The following is a 20,562-nucleotide window of genomic DNA, read 5'->3' on the forward strand; positions in this document are numbered from 1 at the left end:
TAGCAAACATTTTTATCCAAAGTGATGTACATCTGTGAGTCGATACAACACAAGCAAGGATCTAGTTAGGAGAAAATAACCTGGATAAGTGCCATAAAACAAGTTCAGGTGTGTTTTCACTCAATAACTAAATAAATCAGGTGTAAAATTTTTCATCTATTTTTGCTTATCAGTTCCTCTTTACCTACCTTTAAGAAATGTGACAAAATATGTTGAGGGTTTAGGTCACATTTATGCTGAAATAGAGAAAAATTTAATCAACTTTCAAGCTTGAGACATCTTTAGCTCACTGATCAGGAACTGGCTAGTTTTTATGTCAGGATGTTATGAGGCATTTAAGAGGATCAGGGTCAGTTCTTGTCGACTATGACACATCACTTTTTAAAAGTATTCACTGTTGATTGGAATGTTCACCCTATGTCTTTTGAATTTGGTGATTTTCATGCCAATATCATGTAATCTGAACCCATCAGTTCCCAACTCGATGCCAACCTGAAGCAAATTCCTGTAAACCGTTTTTGTTCCCATGACATGAGTAGTACAAGAAAACACACAAAAGTGAAAAAACACTGGCTGAGTCTTGCGTCCAACAAAGATCCAGACCCGGATTCTAGCCAGACACTGGCACCAGAATAAAATCTAACCATGTAATTGAAAGAAGCATTAAAAAAGATAAGCCTAAATGACTCAGCAGTGGTTTGTCCGATGTCAACATTTGCTTATCTTGATATTGGCGGTCATAATTCGCACAATGTGCGGTTCAGCTCCTTATCTAAAACAGTAAAGCAACCACATCATACTCAGAATTCATTTAATTATGAAGAATAATTAAGTTAAAATACAATACGATTACATGCAAACACTGTAGTGGTTCTAATGTACAGTTACAAACGACTTATTCATGACACTAAAAACATACAAAATCAGAGCATGAGATAAACCAGCAGGTTCAACTACTGAAGTAAAGGCATCTGATTGGTTGAGTCATCTCTTCAGTTTTGTAGTTACAGATGATGAGGAAGAACGTGGCCCATTGATCTAAGAGCAGTCTTAACAGGATCAACAAAAAGCAGGCATCAAATCCAGTGTTGCATTGTTCAGTCATCGAGCCATTAAGCCATAAGTAAAAGTGAACAAGAAAAGTGTATTCAGCTACGTGTAAAAGCTGAAGATGTGAGTTTACTATTAGGTGATGCAACGTAGCTGCTAGAGGTGGATTTCATTATTTGGAGGGTCGAGAAGAAAACCGTGTGGGTGGCCTGGGGCTGCCAAAACCGTGTCGTGGATGTCAAAGCAGAAGCAAAATGTGCACACAAATGAATAAAATGAATATCTTGTATATAATTAACAGAGCAGTTAGTTTGAATATTATGTTTGCACAAAATTCTAAGTATATATGTTTGAAGCTAAAAAAAAAATCATATAGTTGTTTTTATATTTATGTAAACATTTCCCGCTGTTAAAAAGCAACTTTGACATGAAACTGCAACTTTTATAGAACAACAGTCACTGTGGCCACTTGTGACAGTTACATGTAATTGTAAATGCAATGTAGCATGAATATAAACCGTGACTATGCTGATTTGAGAAAAGGTGCTATTAAGTGACCTTTTAAATGAATTTAAGCATACATTATCATTCAGTTAGTCTCCCTTTCAGCGCATGTTAAAATGTTACTACTGCTTGATTCCTGCAAGCAAATTATTAATAAAATAGCATAAGCTACTTGTTTCTTTTATAAATTAATAATTACACTGCACAATTTATTGATTTGTGTGCACAAGACGGGGTTTTTTTGTTTCCACTATGACACCAGCAGGTCTTTGCACAAACTGGACTGTTTGTTGTTAGTAGCTGGCTTGTGTTAGTTGTTACAGCTTACTGAACAGAACAACTGGAAGTGAAGTAATGTGGTTGTGTAATTTAATAAATATCATAGAGCTTTCCTTTAGTCACCCACCCCCCCAACAGCAACAAACTTTCTATTATTTTAACACCTTTGGAATCAGGAAGGAACTAAGATGACAGCCCCTGCTTTTTACTCCGAGGCACAAAGACTGTCACCAAAGCAGTCGTAGGTGAGCATGAGTCATAAAATCCTCCTAGGTGTCTTCGGGTTAGAGTTGCACAGGTGGAAAGAATGCACGCTATGCTTGGCACAAGAAGAACTGGTTGGTCGGGAATGATGGATCACAGGTTTCTGCACAAAGCAGCCTCTTCCAGTCAAGTGAGTCTCAGGAGATTCACGAACACTGCCAGTCTGAAAGTGCATTCAGCAGTCAAACAAAGCTACCAAGTGTTGCTGTACTAGAAGTCCTCTGAATGCCAGTTACAGTCAACGTTTTAGATCCTTCATTTGACCGTGATAAGGGGAATTTTAAATCACATTTGAATCTGTCACTGTACAAGGCTTCATGTGTGGATTCAACTGATTCTGATTTTGTTTTCAGGGAGTGTTCTAAGTCCTTCTTCCAATGTGTTGCAGCCCGGCTGATGTGCTAATAACGGCTGGCATCATCATAGGAGGTCAAGTCCTGGTCGAAATAATCCTCCAGTGTCCACTGCAGTGTCTCGAACGTTGGTCTGTCCTGGTCGTTTTCCTTCCAGCAGTCCATCATAATGTCATACAAGACTTTGGGGCAGCTGGGGGGATTCGGCATCCTGTAGCCCTGAGGAACCCTCTGCACTACCTGATAGTTTGTCATGGCTGGAAGAATCACAGACAGGACATGAGCTTGTATCTAACAGGAGAACATTCTGCTCACAGTTGTTACGAGACTTTATGACAGTTGTGTAAGACTTACTTGGATAAGGCATCTGGCCGAATGTCAGGATCTCATACAGCAAAATTCCGAAGGACCAAACATCTGATTTGATAGAGAATTTGTTACTGTGGAGGGCCTCTGGGGCGGTCCACTTCACAGGGAATTTACTTCCTTCTTTGGCTTCATACACATCTTCATTTTCTTTCTAGAAACAAAACAAGGTACGCAATAGAAAGCGTTTGTGTAAACTTTGGACAAACGGAAATGATAAGATAAAATTTGAAGTGGAACTAATAACGTAGACAATTTAGCAGGCTCTATAAAGCTATGCCCGTAAAGGGAGGCAGTATGTACTGTATAATTAGTAGAGAACGCTGGTGAGCTCTAGTTTCACTTCAAGGCATGGAAAACACTCTTTGAATGCTGATATGTGAGGGAGAGGATAACACTTGGTACATGCAGCATACACAACCACTTTAAACATCAAACCCACCATGAAGACCCTGGCAAGGCCAAAGTCAGCCACCTTGCAGATGTTGTTCTCGCCCACCAGGACGTTCCTGGCTGCCAGGTCTCTGTGGATGTAGTTTTGCAACTCCAGATAAGCCATGCCCGACGCCACCTGGGCAGCCATCTCGATTTGGTCGGAGACACGCAATGTGTCGCCTTTATCCTCTGAAATCCAGGAAAATAAGCAAATGATCAGTCACAGTTGTAGCCAAAGTTTAATAGGTAGTAAAGAAGGAAGGAATAACTGTAGATTTGCTGTAGTATCTGGTTTAGCCACTACATCGAATGAGACAGAGTTAAAGGTGTGTTTGCTGACCACCCACAGGGCCACACTAAACAAAAAATGAGCACACCTTGGCACTAAGGAAGACAAAAAGCAGCCTTTGTCTGGTTCTGCTAACTAGCAGTTAATTTTGTGAATATTCCACATGAAGTTGAGAAAGCTCCTCTGAGCTACTGTCTGGTTTGTTTTTATTGGCTACTGGAGGATCATGATAATGTCAAGCTAAGATCTCTACATGCTAGCAAAGCCCTGGAGCTGATGATCAGACGGCAGAGAGTAGCGGCAGTGCTGTTCATGTTCAACAATCAGCTGACTATTAGCTAGCAGTTAGATTTAACTGCAAAATAATCATTTTTGCATACAAAATTTATTACATTTTTCTGAAATGATGGAACCAACTAGCGCATACAGCACCCTCCATAATTATTGGCACCCCTGGTTAAGATGTGTTGAAAGCCTTAAAATAATTTCAATTTTTACTACAGAAGCATACTCTCACACTGAAAATTGTTGAAAATGTATTATAGGAGAAGACCAGGTGCTGTTTTGTTGGCAAAAGGGGGTTGTACAAAGTGCTACTAATTGTGGCACACATGATTTAATGTAAAATAATGTTTCTTGATGTGTGATATTTTTTTTCCCCCACTGAATAATTGCACTTGAATGAAAAGTTGGATTTTCCTCTTTTTTCATTGTTTTCCTATATTACTTAGAAAAAACCCTGAATTCATCAGAAGCTAAAGAACACATCTTATCCAGGGGTGCCAATAATTATGGAGGGCACTGTATCTCCTCCTACTTAAGTAACTCATGCCTAAGCTAAATAATGTTGCAGATCGTTGCGGATAATTACTTACCAATTCTGTGATCTGGCCGAAATATAAAATGCTATTATAGATGATTTTGTTGTTTAGAGGCTTGCAAAGATGGTGATTTGGCGTGTCTTTTTGCAGTTTAAAATGCCAACAGAATAGTTATTCTCAGACAGTCAATATTAGCTAGACCTTTGACAGAAAGCTGTCTCATACTGAACAGCTGTCAGAATCTAAAATTTTGTCCAGTACTGAGCTGCTGACAGATTGACCCCAGGCAGAGGTTTAAAGTTAATTTAATATAACTGACATCTATATTAGTCTCTAACTTACAAACGGCAACTACATCTGACTCATGTTCACAGTTATAATGTTGACTGTTCAAAAGAAACCAAATAAACAGCAGAAGAGTCAGCAGTATTTGTTATACTTCATGCATGTGTGACTTGGAGCATGTTGTAGCCATAGGCTGTTGCAGTAGCAGAGTATGTGGTGATTTATGGTAGATGTGGATCACTACATGAACTGTTTCAGGGCCGCAGACATCAGTTCCACACAAGGACTTCTGACAGTGACCAGCAGTCTGTCTGAAAGTGACACTGCTTCTCTTACACTCATACAAAGCATGTGTGTCTACGAGATGAATACAACACGGCGCAGCGAGTGCACGAGGTCAGATATGAAACGGATAAAAGCTCTTTAGTCCAAATACTTATCAACATCAGTCACCATCTTCCTACCGTACCGGATTCTCCACTTTGTGACGTCGGATTTAAGTAGAGCTGAACGAGATGCAACATGACATTAAAAGGAACTGAGGAGAAAATACTGTTTCATTCTGGAAGGTTGACTGTAACACAGCTTGAAAACTGGCCTGACTGGCACCAGGCTAATCTGAGTACTTACTTCCTTGGTAACTCATATGAGAGGTTAGAAAACAAACTATTTCCTGATTACCTTTTGTGATCCTTGCGTAATGGTGAAGCACTTCAATGAAGAGTGATACAGCATCGCTGAAAACACACCTGGAACATTATTCTCTCTGCCTCCTTGCCCACATTTTGGCACCATTTAAAGCATACCAAATTAGTCAGAAGCAGTTCCTGTTTGCAACATACCCACGAATGTACAGAAAACCATCACTGGACTACAGCGATACTGAAGAAATGCCCATTTCATCACTCTCAGGTCAAAGTTAAAATTAGCATTTTTATGCTACTAAGTGGGTTTGTAGACAACAGGAACAAGACACAAACTTGGTGGAGTCACCTTACAGGAAACATGCTCGTCTTAGGCTGCGTTCCAAATTGCATATTTATCTTTTTACTTGAAGTATGTACTACGGCTGCCTCACAAAGTACACAATGCTTCATGCAGTCTGCCTACAACTGGATCATACTGCTTCATCATAATGCGTCTTAAACTTTGACCACCACGGTCTACAGAGCGAGATGAGTGGCTCAAACTTATTTATACTTGTACGTGACACTGTGACACTGTGACGTAGCAGCAGAAAAGCCCAGAAAAGCATGCTGACTTGAATACTGCAAAATCTTTAAAGGATTTTTGGCATATTTGTATTGGGACATAAATCATTTTCTGGCATTCTATATAGTATGGAAGTATGCATATTGGAGCACATTCTTACTAGCCCTGGCCCGAATAGCAATTTCTAGGCTCTGGCTATTCGGCCCCAATTAATAATTATTATCTGAATATTCGGATCGGTTCGTATACCGTTTAAATACCAATTGCAGGACATTGTCCGGTTGGAGGGGGTGGAGTGGGCGGGTGGAATCTGAATACTCGGATCTCAAATAAATATTCGGATACCACCGTAACAACCAAATATCCCGATATTCGGGTCGAGTCCTAATTCTTACTGAACGGAAGGTGGATACTTGTCTTCATTATATAAAAGAATCACATGGCATGTAGCAATAGATGAATTCCAAATTCCCAAACAACCCTCTTCTCTACAGATCTACAACACATGTCAACTGAAATGGTAAATTCCCACGACCCTTCAAGCCTGCTTGTGAGAGTAAAGAAAATAGCTGGAATACTCTTCTGCAGCCAAGACAGAATCCTCTCTGAGCATCTCAGGGCAAACCTCAGAACACAAGCACTGCTTGTTTGCACTGAAAGGTACCAGACAAATATGTGGGGGCATCTGACCAGGGCGTCACATCGATGACTACATAGAAAACTATTCCAATCACATTCAGACCACAGGGCACTCCCAGATTACATTTAAGGGAATTATATATCCCTTCTGAAAAGGAAATAGCTTCAGATTTCCCAGGAGAAGCTGTGGGAAGCGGCTATAGATCTGGACACTTGGGCTACTTTGCTCATACTGCTGCCGTTGCAATTTGACTACATATAAGCAGCAGCGAAAAGTATTTGTAATGGACCTTCAAGATAATGACCACCTCTAAAAGTGAGAGTCAAATTGAATGTAAATATATGTTTACTGCATCAATGCGCTGTTATTTATGACTCCAAGAAGTGCAGTTTTTTGACAAAATTGCAGCAATCAGGCACTAAAGGTTTAAAGGTACCTTAACGGCCTCATTGAGCTGCAGCTCAAACTGCTGACCCCATTGTTTTCAAACCACATGTATGCAGGTCTCTTTTACCTCACACAGTATCTTTACCTCATTTACCCCATCTTACAGCTTGAAAACCCATGATCTATACTGTCAAAACTGTCCACGGACATCATACAAAAAAATTAAATAAACTCTAATGAAAAACGGTGTCCTCCACAGTGCACTCTTTTTATACCGAGATTTGTTAATCAAATTAAACGTTTTTACACTGAAAACACATGAATCCAAGACAATTCATATAAATCTGGTTTAAATGGAGACAAGTGAACCATTTCCTTTTGCACCATGATCTCAACCTGTCCTGCCATACTGGCCTGGTGCCAACAGATAAAACCGGGTGGAAAATATTGCGTGCTTGTCTATTTAAAGCAGTGCAGAATGACCCAGTCCTAATTAATCATTACGTCAGACTTTTATTTACCTTATCTATCTTTCACTAACACTTTTTAGTACAATTACAAAGCTAAAACTCTGAAAAAAGTAGCACCTAACATACTTTTTTGTGTAATTTTGCTTTTATAATCAGTCCCAAAGTATTTACATTGAAAACACTCAAGGCCGGGAACCTGAAATTAAGCTGGCACATGAAAAACCAATTTAAAGGCTCTTAGATTACCTGCTGATACGAGCAGAGACTATGTGAAAAATGTGCGTAGGCTTTAAATTAGTTTATTTGCCCAGGTGCAAGTCTCTGTATCACAGCCTGCCACAGCTGCTGAGACTTACTCCAAAGGACAACAGCCCTGGACTCTGACCACGCCATAAAGCAGCTTATAATCCAAAGATCATCTTACTCTGGAGGTACTCCAACAGACTGCCATGGGTCATCAGCTCTGTGATGATGTAGATGGGCTCCTCCAAGGTGCAGACAGCGTACAGCTGGATCAGCTTGGGGTGCCGCAGCCTCTTCATGATCTGAGCCTCTCTCAGGAAGTCCTCAGCGTCCATCGAACCTGAAAGAGTTGTGCAGAGATTTTTGTATTAGATTGTTACTTTGGTGATACACAGCACATGCTAATTTAGCGCACAGGGTATAAGCACCTAAGCACTAAGCAGTATTTAAAGGTTCTGATGATGAATAGATGTGTATTTTTGATATATTTTTTGGTTTTGGTCTGGTTAGCAGTAAATATTTTACCTGCTGACTATAAAGTACATTCTCCACATAAATAACTTCTTTGTTTGCTATGTTCTGACAAATTAGCTTATAATAAATATCACTAGTCATTTAGAGGAGCTAAGAGTGGTCATTTTCAAACAGAGTTTCTATACAAATGTAGTGCAAATATAGCCTAGCCGCGCTAGACAACCCACGGCAACGAATATAATTCTCTGCCAGGGTGGGTCTAGTTACCCTCCATAAGGCTCGAGGTTGGATGCTCCTAAAACTGGCCAGACGAATCACCATGAAGTGTAGAGTCAGAAGGCGGGCGTAACTAAGTGACGACAGAGGCGCGACGATTCTGACAGAAACAACCGGCGCACAATAAACAGTTATCTTTCGACTCAGCTTTGGCCACAGCCCTTAAAGATTTGAAGCTAAAATTCACTTGAAAGATAAAAAAAAAAAAAAGGACGGTACTGAAGTGTTTCATTGAGAAGAAAGACGTATTTGGACTTATGCCGACGGGATGGCAAATCCTTAATATACCAGTTGGCTCCGCTGATTGGGAAGCTAATGGGAGTTAGCCACAATCCGGCGCTCTAGGACCTACGTCAGCCTATTCGTTGCGCTGATTGGTTGTATACCTACCCAATTGCTGTAGAGTGATTTGAAAGACAACCTTTTAGCCCGCCTCCCTCCCTGTCGGGCGTTTCTAGACCCTTGTGTCTTCAGAGCTGGGTCTAGCGCGGCGAGGCTAGTGCAAATATGAAATTCAATAAAAATCCTTTACTTTTCCATATATGACAAACTATAGTTCCATACCACGGACATGTTATGATACCTGAATCAACTCCATGACAACTAAGTAAACTCCATTCTGTTCAGAAAAAATTACTCACTTTCTCACAACTGAGGTGTTCATTCTTCATTGTTTTTAGTTTATGACATCCTAAATGTCGGTATGTCTGCCAACTGCAGTCACCCTAAATCAAGTGTAGGTATCAAGTCACCCCAGACTACTCTACAGGATGTCACCCTTGACCCATGTTTCTCCTAAATTGAGGATGTAAACATGTTTATGCTCTCTCTGTCCCTAATATGGGCCTGAAACAGACAGACGCTTGCTAGAGATAACTGTTTGTAAGGAAAGCAAAGTTATGTTGTTGTCCAGATGGAGCTTCTGAACAGACAAACCTGTCACCATGTTTGGATTGTGACCTAAACATGGTATGCCTCACAACTACATATAAACCCAAGGCCAGAAAGACTCCTTAGAACTGATGCTGCCAGTGCTCACATCACTGTGTTGCTCGCTGTATCATTTCTCCTGATCCCTAAACCTTATTCTCAACATGAGCCATCTGAGTCTCCAGAACGTCTCTGAGTTTGCCTCCTGATTCTTCTTTCGACATCGCAGAATTCCCTAACACACTCTCCAACTAAGACTGGATGTGGGAAATGTTTATAAAAGCTTTAAAATGGATCTTGGATTGAGTTTTGGTTTTTTTGAAGTTAAAAAATGAACTTTTAAGCTCACTTCTCATTTGTGGGGTCTTTTGCTTTTTTAACTTTCTTAGAGTGGCTTCTCACACAAAACATGCATCCCAAAACCCAGAAGGGATCACTGTCTACTTGTACCAAAAAAGACAACAGTACAGTGCTGCTTTATACAACTCATACATGTTTTTGTCTATTCCTATTTAGGTAAGTGTAATTCTGTGGATTTCTAAGTCAAATAGTCAGATTTTGAAAGCATGTGAATCATATTTTTCAAGCAGCATTACACAAATTAAAGTGACTATTTTTGCATACCAGGCTTGAGGGTTTTGACTGCAACTGCAGTGGTGTCGTTCCAAAGGCCCTGAAAGACTTCACCGAACTGCCCAGCTCCCAGCTTCCTCAGCAGCTTGATGGACTTGCGATCGATCTCCCATTGGTCCACTGTGTTGTAGGACAAACCGTAAGTCTGTGGAGCCTCCATCTGTACAGACAAGAAGGGTAAAATGAGGACAAATAACAGACTTCAGAAAACGGACAGGATGCGTTCAGACAATGCAGTGCTGTAGAGTCTACTTTACCTTTTTGCATGGCTCACCCAGACGTACACAGAGGCCATCAGCCTGTTGGGAGTAGTAATCCACCAACTCCTTCAGGGTTTGAAAGGCCTTATTCCTTGACACGTAGTAGTAACCGTTGTCCATTTTTTCAGTTTGTAATGTTTTACCCTTCCACTGTCGAGCACTGAAAAGTAAGTCAACATGCAGGGGTGAAGACCTGTATAAGTATGATTTCCTCAAAGTAGGATTGAAATCATCCAGTTTAATGCTTACAGAGCAAGCACAAGACATTTGAGCAAGCTTGATGTGCAAACAAGTTCCCATTTCCATCTTCTATATTTTGTTCTTTCTTTGATTTCTTGAAGTCATAATTGACTGTGGTTTGAAGCAACATTCACTGATTTTGTTTGTTTTTGTTATTAAGCCTCCTTAGCCTCCTCATTAGCCTCCTTGCATTAGAAGGCTAATGTGTCACCGGCCCGGCTCGTTAGCGTGCAAGCTAAGCAGTACCGTCTTTCGTCCATAAACTGTATATCAATTAAAACAGTACAGTTTCATGAAAAAATAAATTACAAGAAGTTGGATGTGTTATTTACTTGACCTGTGAGGCGTCACCTGCCCCGGTAGGTCCACCGGGTCCACCCGGCGTCTACTCTTTATAAATGGCGCATGCGCGTTTGAAGCAATCGGTGTTCGATTACCTTCCCCTGTGACCTATGTGACGTCATTCCAGTATTTTTCTACTCGTACCCATAAACTTGAATTCGTCCTCACAGGGAAGACTTCGTAGTCGTAGAAATTAGAGTTGCACTCACAACTTTTAGGTTCATACTCGTAAAAACAATCCTAACCCTTAATTTATCAAACTCATGCATATGACAGCAGAATTTTGTGTACACATTTTTTATTAACATACAAATGTTTAGCATTACGAATACGAATGGTTAGAATCGTGGATGAATACTTTTGACAGTAATCTTATTCCATAGGGTCGGAGCTGTGAAATGAATTAAGTCATCAAAAGACTTTAATGAATGGACATGGAAAGAATTCAGCCATGGTGGAAAGAGCAAGGCCAGAGTATGAAGACAGATTAGTATGGAGAGAGATAAAGTTATCGTGCTGTGTTTATGGGAGCACAGAGCTCTATTTATTTAACTTGATGACCTTGGAACCATCAGTCTCGTGAATCAATTGCGGGAAAGAATAAGTTGCTGAACAATGAACGGGCTGTTTGGAAATGTGTGTTCTGTGTCAAAGAAGTACACAAACAACAAAATGCTAGCTAGCATAATAACGTGAATGACAAGTAAAATTGTGCTGGCAATCTTAGTGCTGTAGCAGAAGGACCTTAGATAAAAATAGATAAAAATTTGCATTTACAAAGTTTTCCCTAATGCTATTAATATTTAAACCAGTTTATCTCACCAACTTATGTCAAAAAGTGGCCGATAACCAAATTTATGGCGATCATACTTTAACTGTGAGGCCTAAAATATAGCCATAAAGTCATAAAGCTACAGAACAGGCTGATGACATGGGCAAATGGTTTGTTTTATTGCTTCTGAATCCCTTCAGCGGAAAATCTGCCCATTTCATTCACTTTCATTGTTGATTTAAAGCTGCCCTGTTGAATTCTGCCTTGTAAACAAACACTACATATTATATTTACTTTAAGGGAATTAAGAAATGCAGATGCTTCCACTTAAAATGTTTGCAAAGCCATTTTTTCCTATTGGATTGAATGAAGATTTGTTCCACAGGTGCATTTGAAATCACTCCAATTTTGCAAAACACTGCTCCACATTTATTGTCCACTATTTATTTATTTGAATTTGCAAATGTAGCGACTATATAAGGATCTATTATCATTAATTTATAAAAACAGTAATAAAATAATAGATAAAGTACAATAGCTATCAGATATCCCACAAAATTAGAATTAATGAGTGTCCAAAGATACCTTCATTGCTTCCTACTGAACAAACTACTGCATGTCTATTATAAGGAGCAGTCCAGTAGAGTGGATTTCTTTACTTGCAAGTTCTTGTCCTCTTTAGCCCTGCTTCTATATACTTGTCAAGTAGAAGCAGAGTTTTGAAATATCCAAGGCAAATTACACTAATTTCCATTATTAACTGCTTTGGAGTGAATAAAGAGTGAGGCGGCTGTATATATCATACGGGGCTCTAATAAAGAAAGCAGAAGTAGCCAGAAAGAAAAAATATGGCTTAGTTATTCTTTTTACTTCAATTACAGCTGTCCTCACAAAGTACAAAGTGTTGCATGCAGTTTCTATACAAGTGGGACATACTAATTTGTCATACTAATGCAGATTAAACTTTGATGGTTGCAGTCTGTAGTGTGAAACGAGCTGTCGTCACTTTTTGCGCCATCAGTGAATTAAGCTTGTTTGCATTTGTGACGTAACCGCACACAAAAATGTCGGTCAGAATAGCCAGAAAAGCACGCTAGCTTACATACCTCGAAATCCAATCAGATGTGGTAAGACATGCAGGTGTTTTGGTGATCTACATTTGACAAATTAAGTATTTGGACACACTAAAGCTTTGGAAAGTTGTAATTATTCTTTAAAGGCAGCTGGTAATGACCATGTTTAATGCTTTCCAAAGGTGAAGAAATAGCTGATCAGCTATATGTGTGAAATGTTTGCTATGTCAGAATACATTCTAAAAAGATGCTTCACTCATTATAGGCACTAACTGTTTTTGAAAGTCAACCACTTCAACAAGTTTAAATTAATTTTGCAGAGGGCTTTTTTGAAAAAAAACTTTCCCTTACCTTTTTAAAAAAAAAATAAAAATTTCCCTTTCCATAAACTTTCTCTGATGCATACTTGAAAATGCAGAATAAAATGTAGTATGGAAACACATCTGTCATGTTTTTTTTTTTTTATGGAAAAGATGCATAAAAGAATAGAACACAATTTCGCTATTGTCATTGCAAATTTCCAATGAAATTAGTCAAAAGTCTCTTAGTACATGCGAGTGTTTGACAGTCCCAGAAGAGGACACCTTTAATATTCTGCAGCATGTATAATGACAGGGACAGCCCACCACACTCTTAGTTAATGAACTAACTTGGTTACATCATCTATATTAAGCTTGATAACATTAGTGAACATACATTTTAGTTTTTTTAATTTTGCAGAATGGAACAAAAGTTGGATTTATGGCTCGTAAAAATCAAAATTTAATCTGAACAAAGACTGTTATTTTATCTTTTTATCCCATTTAAATGTTAATAAAAAGTATGTATAGTCGATATGAAACTGTCTTGTTGGTTTCAGTAAAAAATACTGGAATCCTGAGTTGCTGCTACTTCCTATTTTGCTTACCTGACAGTGAAAGCTCTCCTCTCTGACTTTCACAGTTTCTGATGAGGAAGGCTCCCTGCTGGTTCCCTTCCGCCAGCAGCATTTTCTCGGCATCCAGCCTCTTGGTGTCGGGAAAATACCATCTGTAGATCGGAATGTGAGCAAACAAATGTCTATGTTAGGCATGTTGCAGGTTAGGGCTGCAAAATACTTGCAAGTAAGCCAATTACAAATATAATGAATATCACAACGGTTTGAATCGCATACAGTAAAACCAAGCTCTGGGGACCATCAATGGGTTTATAGCTTGAAGGTTAGGTTGTGTCACTTCTTTCATGATAATATAATTGCTTGCAAACTGTTTGGGTAATATTGTATGCACCAGTAAAACACAATGTAGCACAAGCAGGAAAAAATAATTCGATCGTGTGAAAGCCCTATTTGCATTGGACTAGTCCGGCATGGTGACCTCATGAAATGTCTAATTTACACCCATGTTTAAATGTTCTTTGGTGCACGTCTGTGGTAAATGCAGATATGATATGAACAAGCTGCCACATAACTGCTGAGCCTGTTAAAAGAAAATGTTCCATGAGTATCATCCACCCAATCATTCTGTGAGATCGTATGGATTTGAGCTCGCTCTTTCTGTAAATGGGTTTCCATGCTAGGTGGTGACATGAGTCTTCTGCCATCCATCTTTCATTGTAAACTCATACAGCTTCCATAACTCTCAAGTAGGAAAGATGCAAAGGAAATGTGCAAAGAAAACAAAACTCCTTGCAAGAAATAATGAAAAACAAACCCAAATCACCTTGTTGCTTGCTTGCACAAGACTGTTCATTTGCAATATGACTTTTTACTTTACTAATGACAAACAATGCAGATATGCAGGGTTTAAACATCACAGACAATCTCTTTAATTATTACAAATTACTAGAGGTCCCCTGGAAGCACTACTTCCAATAGAGCTTAAACCTGGTCATAGTCTATATATTTTTTACTGTCCATTAAAAGACAAAGTGAGGGCGGTACAATGATTTGATTTTAAATGATATATTTGGCCCAAGGTTTGTGTCTTTACAAATTCAAGCCATCCTCCTTGTATGACAGTAAACTTTTGACAGTATCTGATGTAGTAATGGTCATTCACATATTTTAAATCTATCACAAAATAAAAATTGATTTGAGGCCTGATTTTAAAGAAATACATCACAAAGAAAATTGCAAAAAAGAAAAAGTCAATTAGTCCTCGGACCAAACCCAGTATTTTGTCCAGCTAACATATCCTACATGTCAGAGCCTGATATATCTTTTTCCTCTCCAAAAAAACTAAAAAGAAAAAAAAAAACAATGAGCCACACTGTTTCATTAAGTGAACTGTTTCCTCCTCGTCATGAGCACATATACTGTTCAACACACTCCCTCCTGCTGCTGAAAGTACAAACAACAGTGCATCAACCCCCTGCTGAAAATAGTTCCTATCAAATCCACTGTTTCTCCCTGTTTGATTTGCTGAAAACTACATGGCCCAGCAGTTGTGGGAAGTTGCTTAGCCTTTAAAAAAAACAAAACAAATAAAAGGATAAAACCACAAGATGTTTTTAAAGATCTCCACTGATTCCCACAGGAACACATTGGAGCCGAGAGCCACAGACAGCCTGAGAAAGTCAGAAAGTTATTGATTAGCGTTTCAAGGTTTTGGTCTTTTTATGACATTCCCTGACACATGAAAAGAAAAGTTTATAACATAGCAGCAGCCTCACCGCTTCAAGGATTTCACTGCTTCAGTCCCTATTTATTCTGAAATAATTGCAGGCTTCATTAAATAAACACAGATTAATACATGTATTACATTTGCCCGGGGCGATTTAAGCAGGTTATTCAGGCCTTAATTAAAATGAGAAAAGCTGTAGAAGCCTAAGACATTTGACCAGAATCTTGAACTGGAAGTTAAGCAGTTCAACTTATGACATATGAACTAAGACAACAACAGAAAGCTGATATCATTAGAGGTAAAAATGGAAAGGTAAAAACCCTAACCCTGACTGAAAACAAACTGAGGCCTGACCTTTAATTTTCTATTACTCACTGACTTATAAAGGTTCATCCAGAGATGTGATAAGCTGCATAATTCACAGTCGTTGTTGTTCCTGTCTGTCAGGTTTGCAACTCGGTGAAACTATGACACAATCGATGCCAAGACTGACTGAAGGACTCTACGTTATTTTTATTCGTGTAAACAAAACAGGAAAAACCTGAGTACAGATGGGAGGAAACACATCTCAACAACCTGCCAAATAAAACACATAATTAATGTGTGCTGGACTTTTCTATGACGCTGCATTTTCCAACAATTTAAAGCATGGCAGAAAAAAAAAACGCTAGAAAATGTTTGATAGTGTTACCCTCTGGTATAGTCTTTAAGGGCCTTTAATAGAAAATGTAATTATTCGCTTGTAGCTAAATTAATATTTCTGGAACAAACTGTTTTTGTCTTTATTCACAAGTCCATCCATGAATTGTTACTTTAATGCCCTGTTGTTGGGGTTTTTAACTCTACCTTCAGAAGAATTATTAACCTGTAAACCAGCACTTCCTGCTCTCAGTCAATAATTAACTAGTTTCAGCAGAGACTTGGACATAATTGAGCACTCAAGACAGAACAACATAACCTGCGTTCACGTTTTTTAGCTTTTTACCTGAGTGGTGAGACAAAAAATTACATTAAAATGTCTCAGACAATAAGGTAGTTGTAAAACCTAAAGATAAATCACAGACTGTGTGTTGAAAAGGGACCTTCAGTGGAATTTTGAGATCTGTTTTTGTTAGTTATAGTTTATTCTCCACTACATTTCTGAATGAAATACATCTTTTACTAAACTGCATTTATCTGACGACTTTAGGTTGATTAATATGCGGAAAGATTCCTGGAAGGAAAGTAGGTTAAACCGGTTCTACCTTTACACAAATGCTTTACACAAAGCTGCAACAATTGGGGAATGGAAGGGAAATTTGCTCAGGATTAATTCATTTGAATATTTTTTGTAAAACAAAAAGTCACATGTTTTCTATGTCCTAATTCTCAGATGTAAAGACTTTTCTATACTTTTACTTCCTGTCAACTGAATCAAACAAGACATTTTCACCTTAATCTGAGAGGTCACCTTTCATCCTAATACTTCTGTCTGGATTTGGAGTAAAGTAGTTCCACACTACACAATAGTATAGTATCATTGCTGAAGGTATCTCTTGAGTTATGACAACTTTAAACCATGTGTAGTCAAAAATTTCCTCCTCTAAATTATAAAAAAACAACAACAACTAATTTTTCAACATACTGAATCAAAACAAAGATGGCTACCTATGGGCCAATCCATCCAACTTGGAAAATTCTTTTTTATCCTTTATTTGGCAGAATTCTCACTCCACTGTCTTGGAGACGTCCAGAGATACCTTCACAAGAGTAAGCATTAGAATGACCTCCATCTGCCTGTTAATTACCCTTCAGAACAAACAGTGGTTATCTTTGTGTACTTTTGGTATATTATGACGCTAATACTTTTAGCAGGACTTGGAGCAAAGTATTCCTACACTGTAGTATTACTGAAGGTACCTCTTCAATATTATTGGCTCGTAACCATCCATCCATTCTCTATACACCGCTTTATCCTCACAAGGGTCACGGGGGGTGCTGGAGCTGTTAATTAGCTTCAGAAAAAACCAATGGCTAGCTCCACATACTTGAAGCATATTTTGACGTTAATGCCTTTTCCAGAATTTGGAACACACTATTTCTACACTTGTATCTTTACTGAAGGTACCTCTTGGATTTAAACAATCTATAATTAAAAGTATATGCACTTCATTCACAAAATGACAACAACATAGTTTTTTTTTTTTTAACCACTTGTCAATATCCATCCATCCATTATCTATACATCGTCTTAGCCTCATTAGGGTCGCGGGGGGTACTGGAGTCTATCCCAGCTGACTCGGGCGAAGGCAGGGGACACCCTGGACAGGTCGCCAGTCTGTCGCAGGGCTACATGTACAGACAAACAATCACACTCACATTCACACTTACGGGCAATTTAGAGTAACCAATTAACCTCAGTATATTTTTGGACTGTGGGAAGAAGCCGGAGTGCCTGGAGAAAACCCACACATGCACAGGGAGAACATGCAAACTCCATGCAGAAAGATCCCAGGCCCAGGCCAGGATTTGAACCGGAGATCTTCTTACTGCAAGGTGAAAGTGCTAACCACTACTGCACTGTGCAGCCCCACTTGTCAAATGCTAAATCAAACCAACGATGGCCGCCCAGTGACAATCCACATAGCTACCTATCAATAACTTGATAAACAACAAAAAAAATTTTTGATAGTCGCTCAATTGTTGGAATATTTTTCATTGCGATAGATAAAAGAGTCTTTGTGGATTCTGAAGACACATTCACAAAAACAAGTAAGTGTTTTTCAAGGACCTCCTGGGTTTCTCAAACATCTGGGTGGTAATTAGCTTCAGAAAATACGATGGTAACCTCCACATACTTAAAATATATTTTGATGCTAATACTGTTGTCAGGACTTCTACATGTGTAGTATCATTCCTGAAGATACATTTTGAGTTTTAACCATATATAATTCAAAAGTATATACATATTTCATCCACGAAATGACATCTTTTCAGCTATTTTTCCAATGTGTTCAGTCAAAACAAAGATGGCCACCTGTTGACAATATACATAGCAATCCATCAACAACTTGATAAACAACGAACAACTTTTGTTAGTCGTTCAATTGGGAGAATATTTTTCACCCTGATAATAAAAGAGTCTTTGTGGGCACTGGAAATAAACTCAGTAAGTGTTTTTGAGGACCTGTTGGGTTTCTTAAACATCTGGTCATTAATTATATTTAGAAAAAAACAATGGTTAGCTCCCCATACTTTAAGTATATTTTGATGTAAATACTTTTGTCATGACTTGGAACACAGCATTTACACACTACAGTATCAATACTGAATAGGTCTTTTAAATTTTAACCATCTGTAATTATAAGAAGAATTTCAAAAAAATTAATCCTTTAATTGACAACAAAATAGATTTTTAACTATTATCCAACACGCTACATCAAAACAAATATGAAGCTGAAGCTAGTATTCCATCAGCAACTTGATAAACAACAAAATCTGTTGTTAGTCGTTCAATTGGAGGACTTTTCAACCTGACAGACAGAAGAGTTTTTGTAGAGTATGGAGAAAGCTTCACAACAACAGTGAGTGATTTAAAGGACCGATAAAATGACGTCCTTGTACTTATCTTTCAGAAAAATCACCGGTCAGCTGTGACTGAAAGTTTGCTGGCATGTAAGATACAAATATGGACTGGGTCTACATCTTCTATTTTCTGTAACTTACGGTTCTGCGTTGATACTCTCCACAGGAGCCACATAATTAGCGGGGATGTATCCCTTTTTGGAGGCTGAAATCCCGGTGAGGGCTTTGGCATACCACCAGTCTCCTTGACTCTTGTCCAGAGCCTCTAACCTGTCCCCGGCGTTGAAGCTCAGGTCCTGGTCGGTTCGGGCCGAGTAGTCGTACAGGGCGACGTAATTATCCCCGGTTTTCACCACCGGCAGCGGCGGTAGAGATCTGCTCGCATGGAAATTCGTTTCCCCCTCTTCCTTGGCGTTGCGGTTCGCTATCACTACGGCCGGTTTCTCCTCACGCTTACTTTCAGAATTTCTAAAACACCTCAGAAAACTCTCCCAACACGCGGAAAGCCTCTTCTGGATATCCATGGTGCGTTCACGTCTTGCTTGGTCTTCAATCACAGTCCGGCATGGTCAAGAAAAAATAAGGAAACAGTTTGGGGAATTGTAGCTGCCCAACTCATGATTTCCTGAAATGTGTTTTGATAATCTCTCCGTCAGCAGCGATCTTTGACCTGAGCACACACCCAGAGCCACTTCAAATGAAGAGTTTCGTGGTGGAGGAGCTGCTACAGGTTGGAGAAATCACCTGCACCTGCTGAGGAATGGGGAGCGGCCAGGATGGGCCTCAGCCAGGTGATCCAGCTGCCCTCTGCTTGTAGGAAAACCTCACTGCAGGGAGAAACGGGGTGTTTTAAGGGGGGGGGGGGGGGGGACGGGACTCATCCTGGAACAATATGCAGAATATTTCCGTTTTTTTTTTTTAGCTCCCAACTTGATGCAAGTCTATAAACAGTACCTTCCTTCCTTTAAGACAAAGTTAACCCTCCTTTTACCTTCAAATTTGCTAACATCTATTATCCTTGGGGTCAATTTGACTCCAGCAATTTAATCCTCCAGAAAATTATAATAATAAAAATTGTTCCACAAGTTTATGTGTCAGGCACTTTATGTCTTTTTGCTGAATATCTTAGTAGCCATTTCAATAAAATAATACACCATACATTCAGAGTATTTGTTACTCCACTATGGAGAAATTTGCAGATCACAATAAAATCTCACTGACTGACCTAGAATTGGAGAGAGAAATCTTTTTGGTGTTTTAATGGCTTTGTATCCTTTCAAAGTACAAGCTTTTTTTATCTGTAACATTTGGAATGAAAAACAATTTCTGTTATCAAGAACAGTAACATGTATTATGTTTGGGGTCAATTTGACCCCAGGAGAAACGGACACAATTTCAAAAAGTTTAGGGCCTTGAAGTTTTTTTTAAGATTGTAAAGTTGTATGTTTTAGTGACCTCAGTATCATCCAAATAACCAAAAGAAAATTTTGCAAAATGTTAATATTTCTTATAAGCTCCAATTGACACCAAAGACAACTGATGCATACAACATGTGCACAGGACATTAAAAACATAACACCACGTTAATTTTATGTTTATGTGTATATATATATATATATATATATATATGTGTGTGTGTGTGTGTGTGTGTGTGTGTGTGTGTGTGTGTGTGTGTGTGTGTGTATGTATATATATATATATATGTATATGTATATATATATATATATATATATACACATATATATACATATATATACGTATATATATGTATGGCATGCCGTTTAGGAAATTATATAT

General features: G+C 38.8%; 1 protein-coding gene across 1 annotated transcript; it reads right to left on the bottom strand.

Annotated features, from left to right (window-relative positions):
* Positions 1-806: 806 nt before the first annotated feature.
* On the bottom strand, positions 807-19,554 carry frk (fyn-related Src family tyrosine kinase). The gene is given in 9 exon segments (XM_022216911.2): positions 807-2,707; positions 2,805-2,970; positions 3,259-3,440; positions 7,780-7,938; positions 9,903-10,071; positions 10,169-10,293; positions 10,296-10,331; positions 13,506-13,627; positions 18,907-19,554. Coding segments are annotated over 9 exon segments (1,551 nt in total). The 5' UTR covers positions 19,290-19,554; the 3' UTR covers positions 807-2,498.
* Positions 19,555-20,562: the final 1,008 nt, after the last annotated feature.

Source organism: Acanthochromis polyacanthus, chromosome 16 (genome assembly GCF_021347895.1).
Source record: "Acanthochromis polyacanthus isolate Apoly-LR-REF ecotype Palm Island chromosome 16, KAUST_Apoly_ChrSc, whole genome shotgun sequence".
NCBI classification, from domain to species: domain Eukaryota; kingdom Metazoa; phylum Chordata; class Actinopteri; family Pomacentridae; genus Acanthochromis; species Acanthochromis polyacanthus.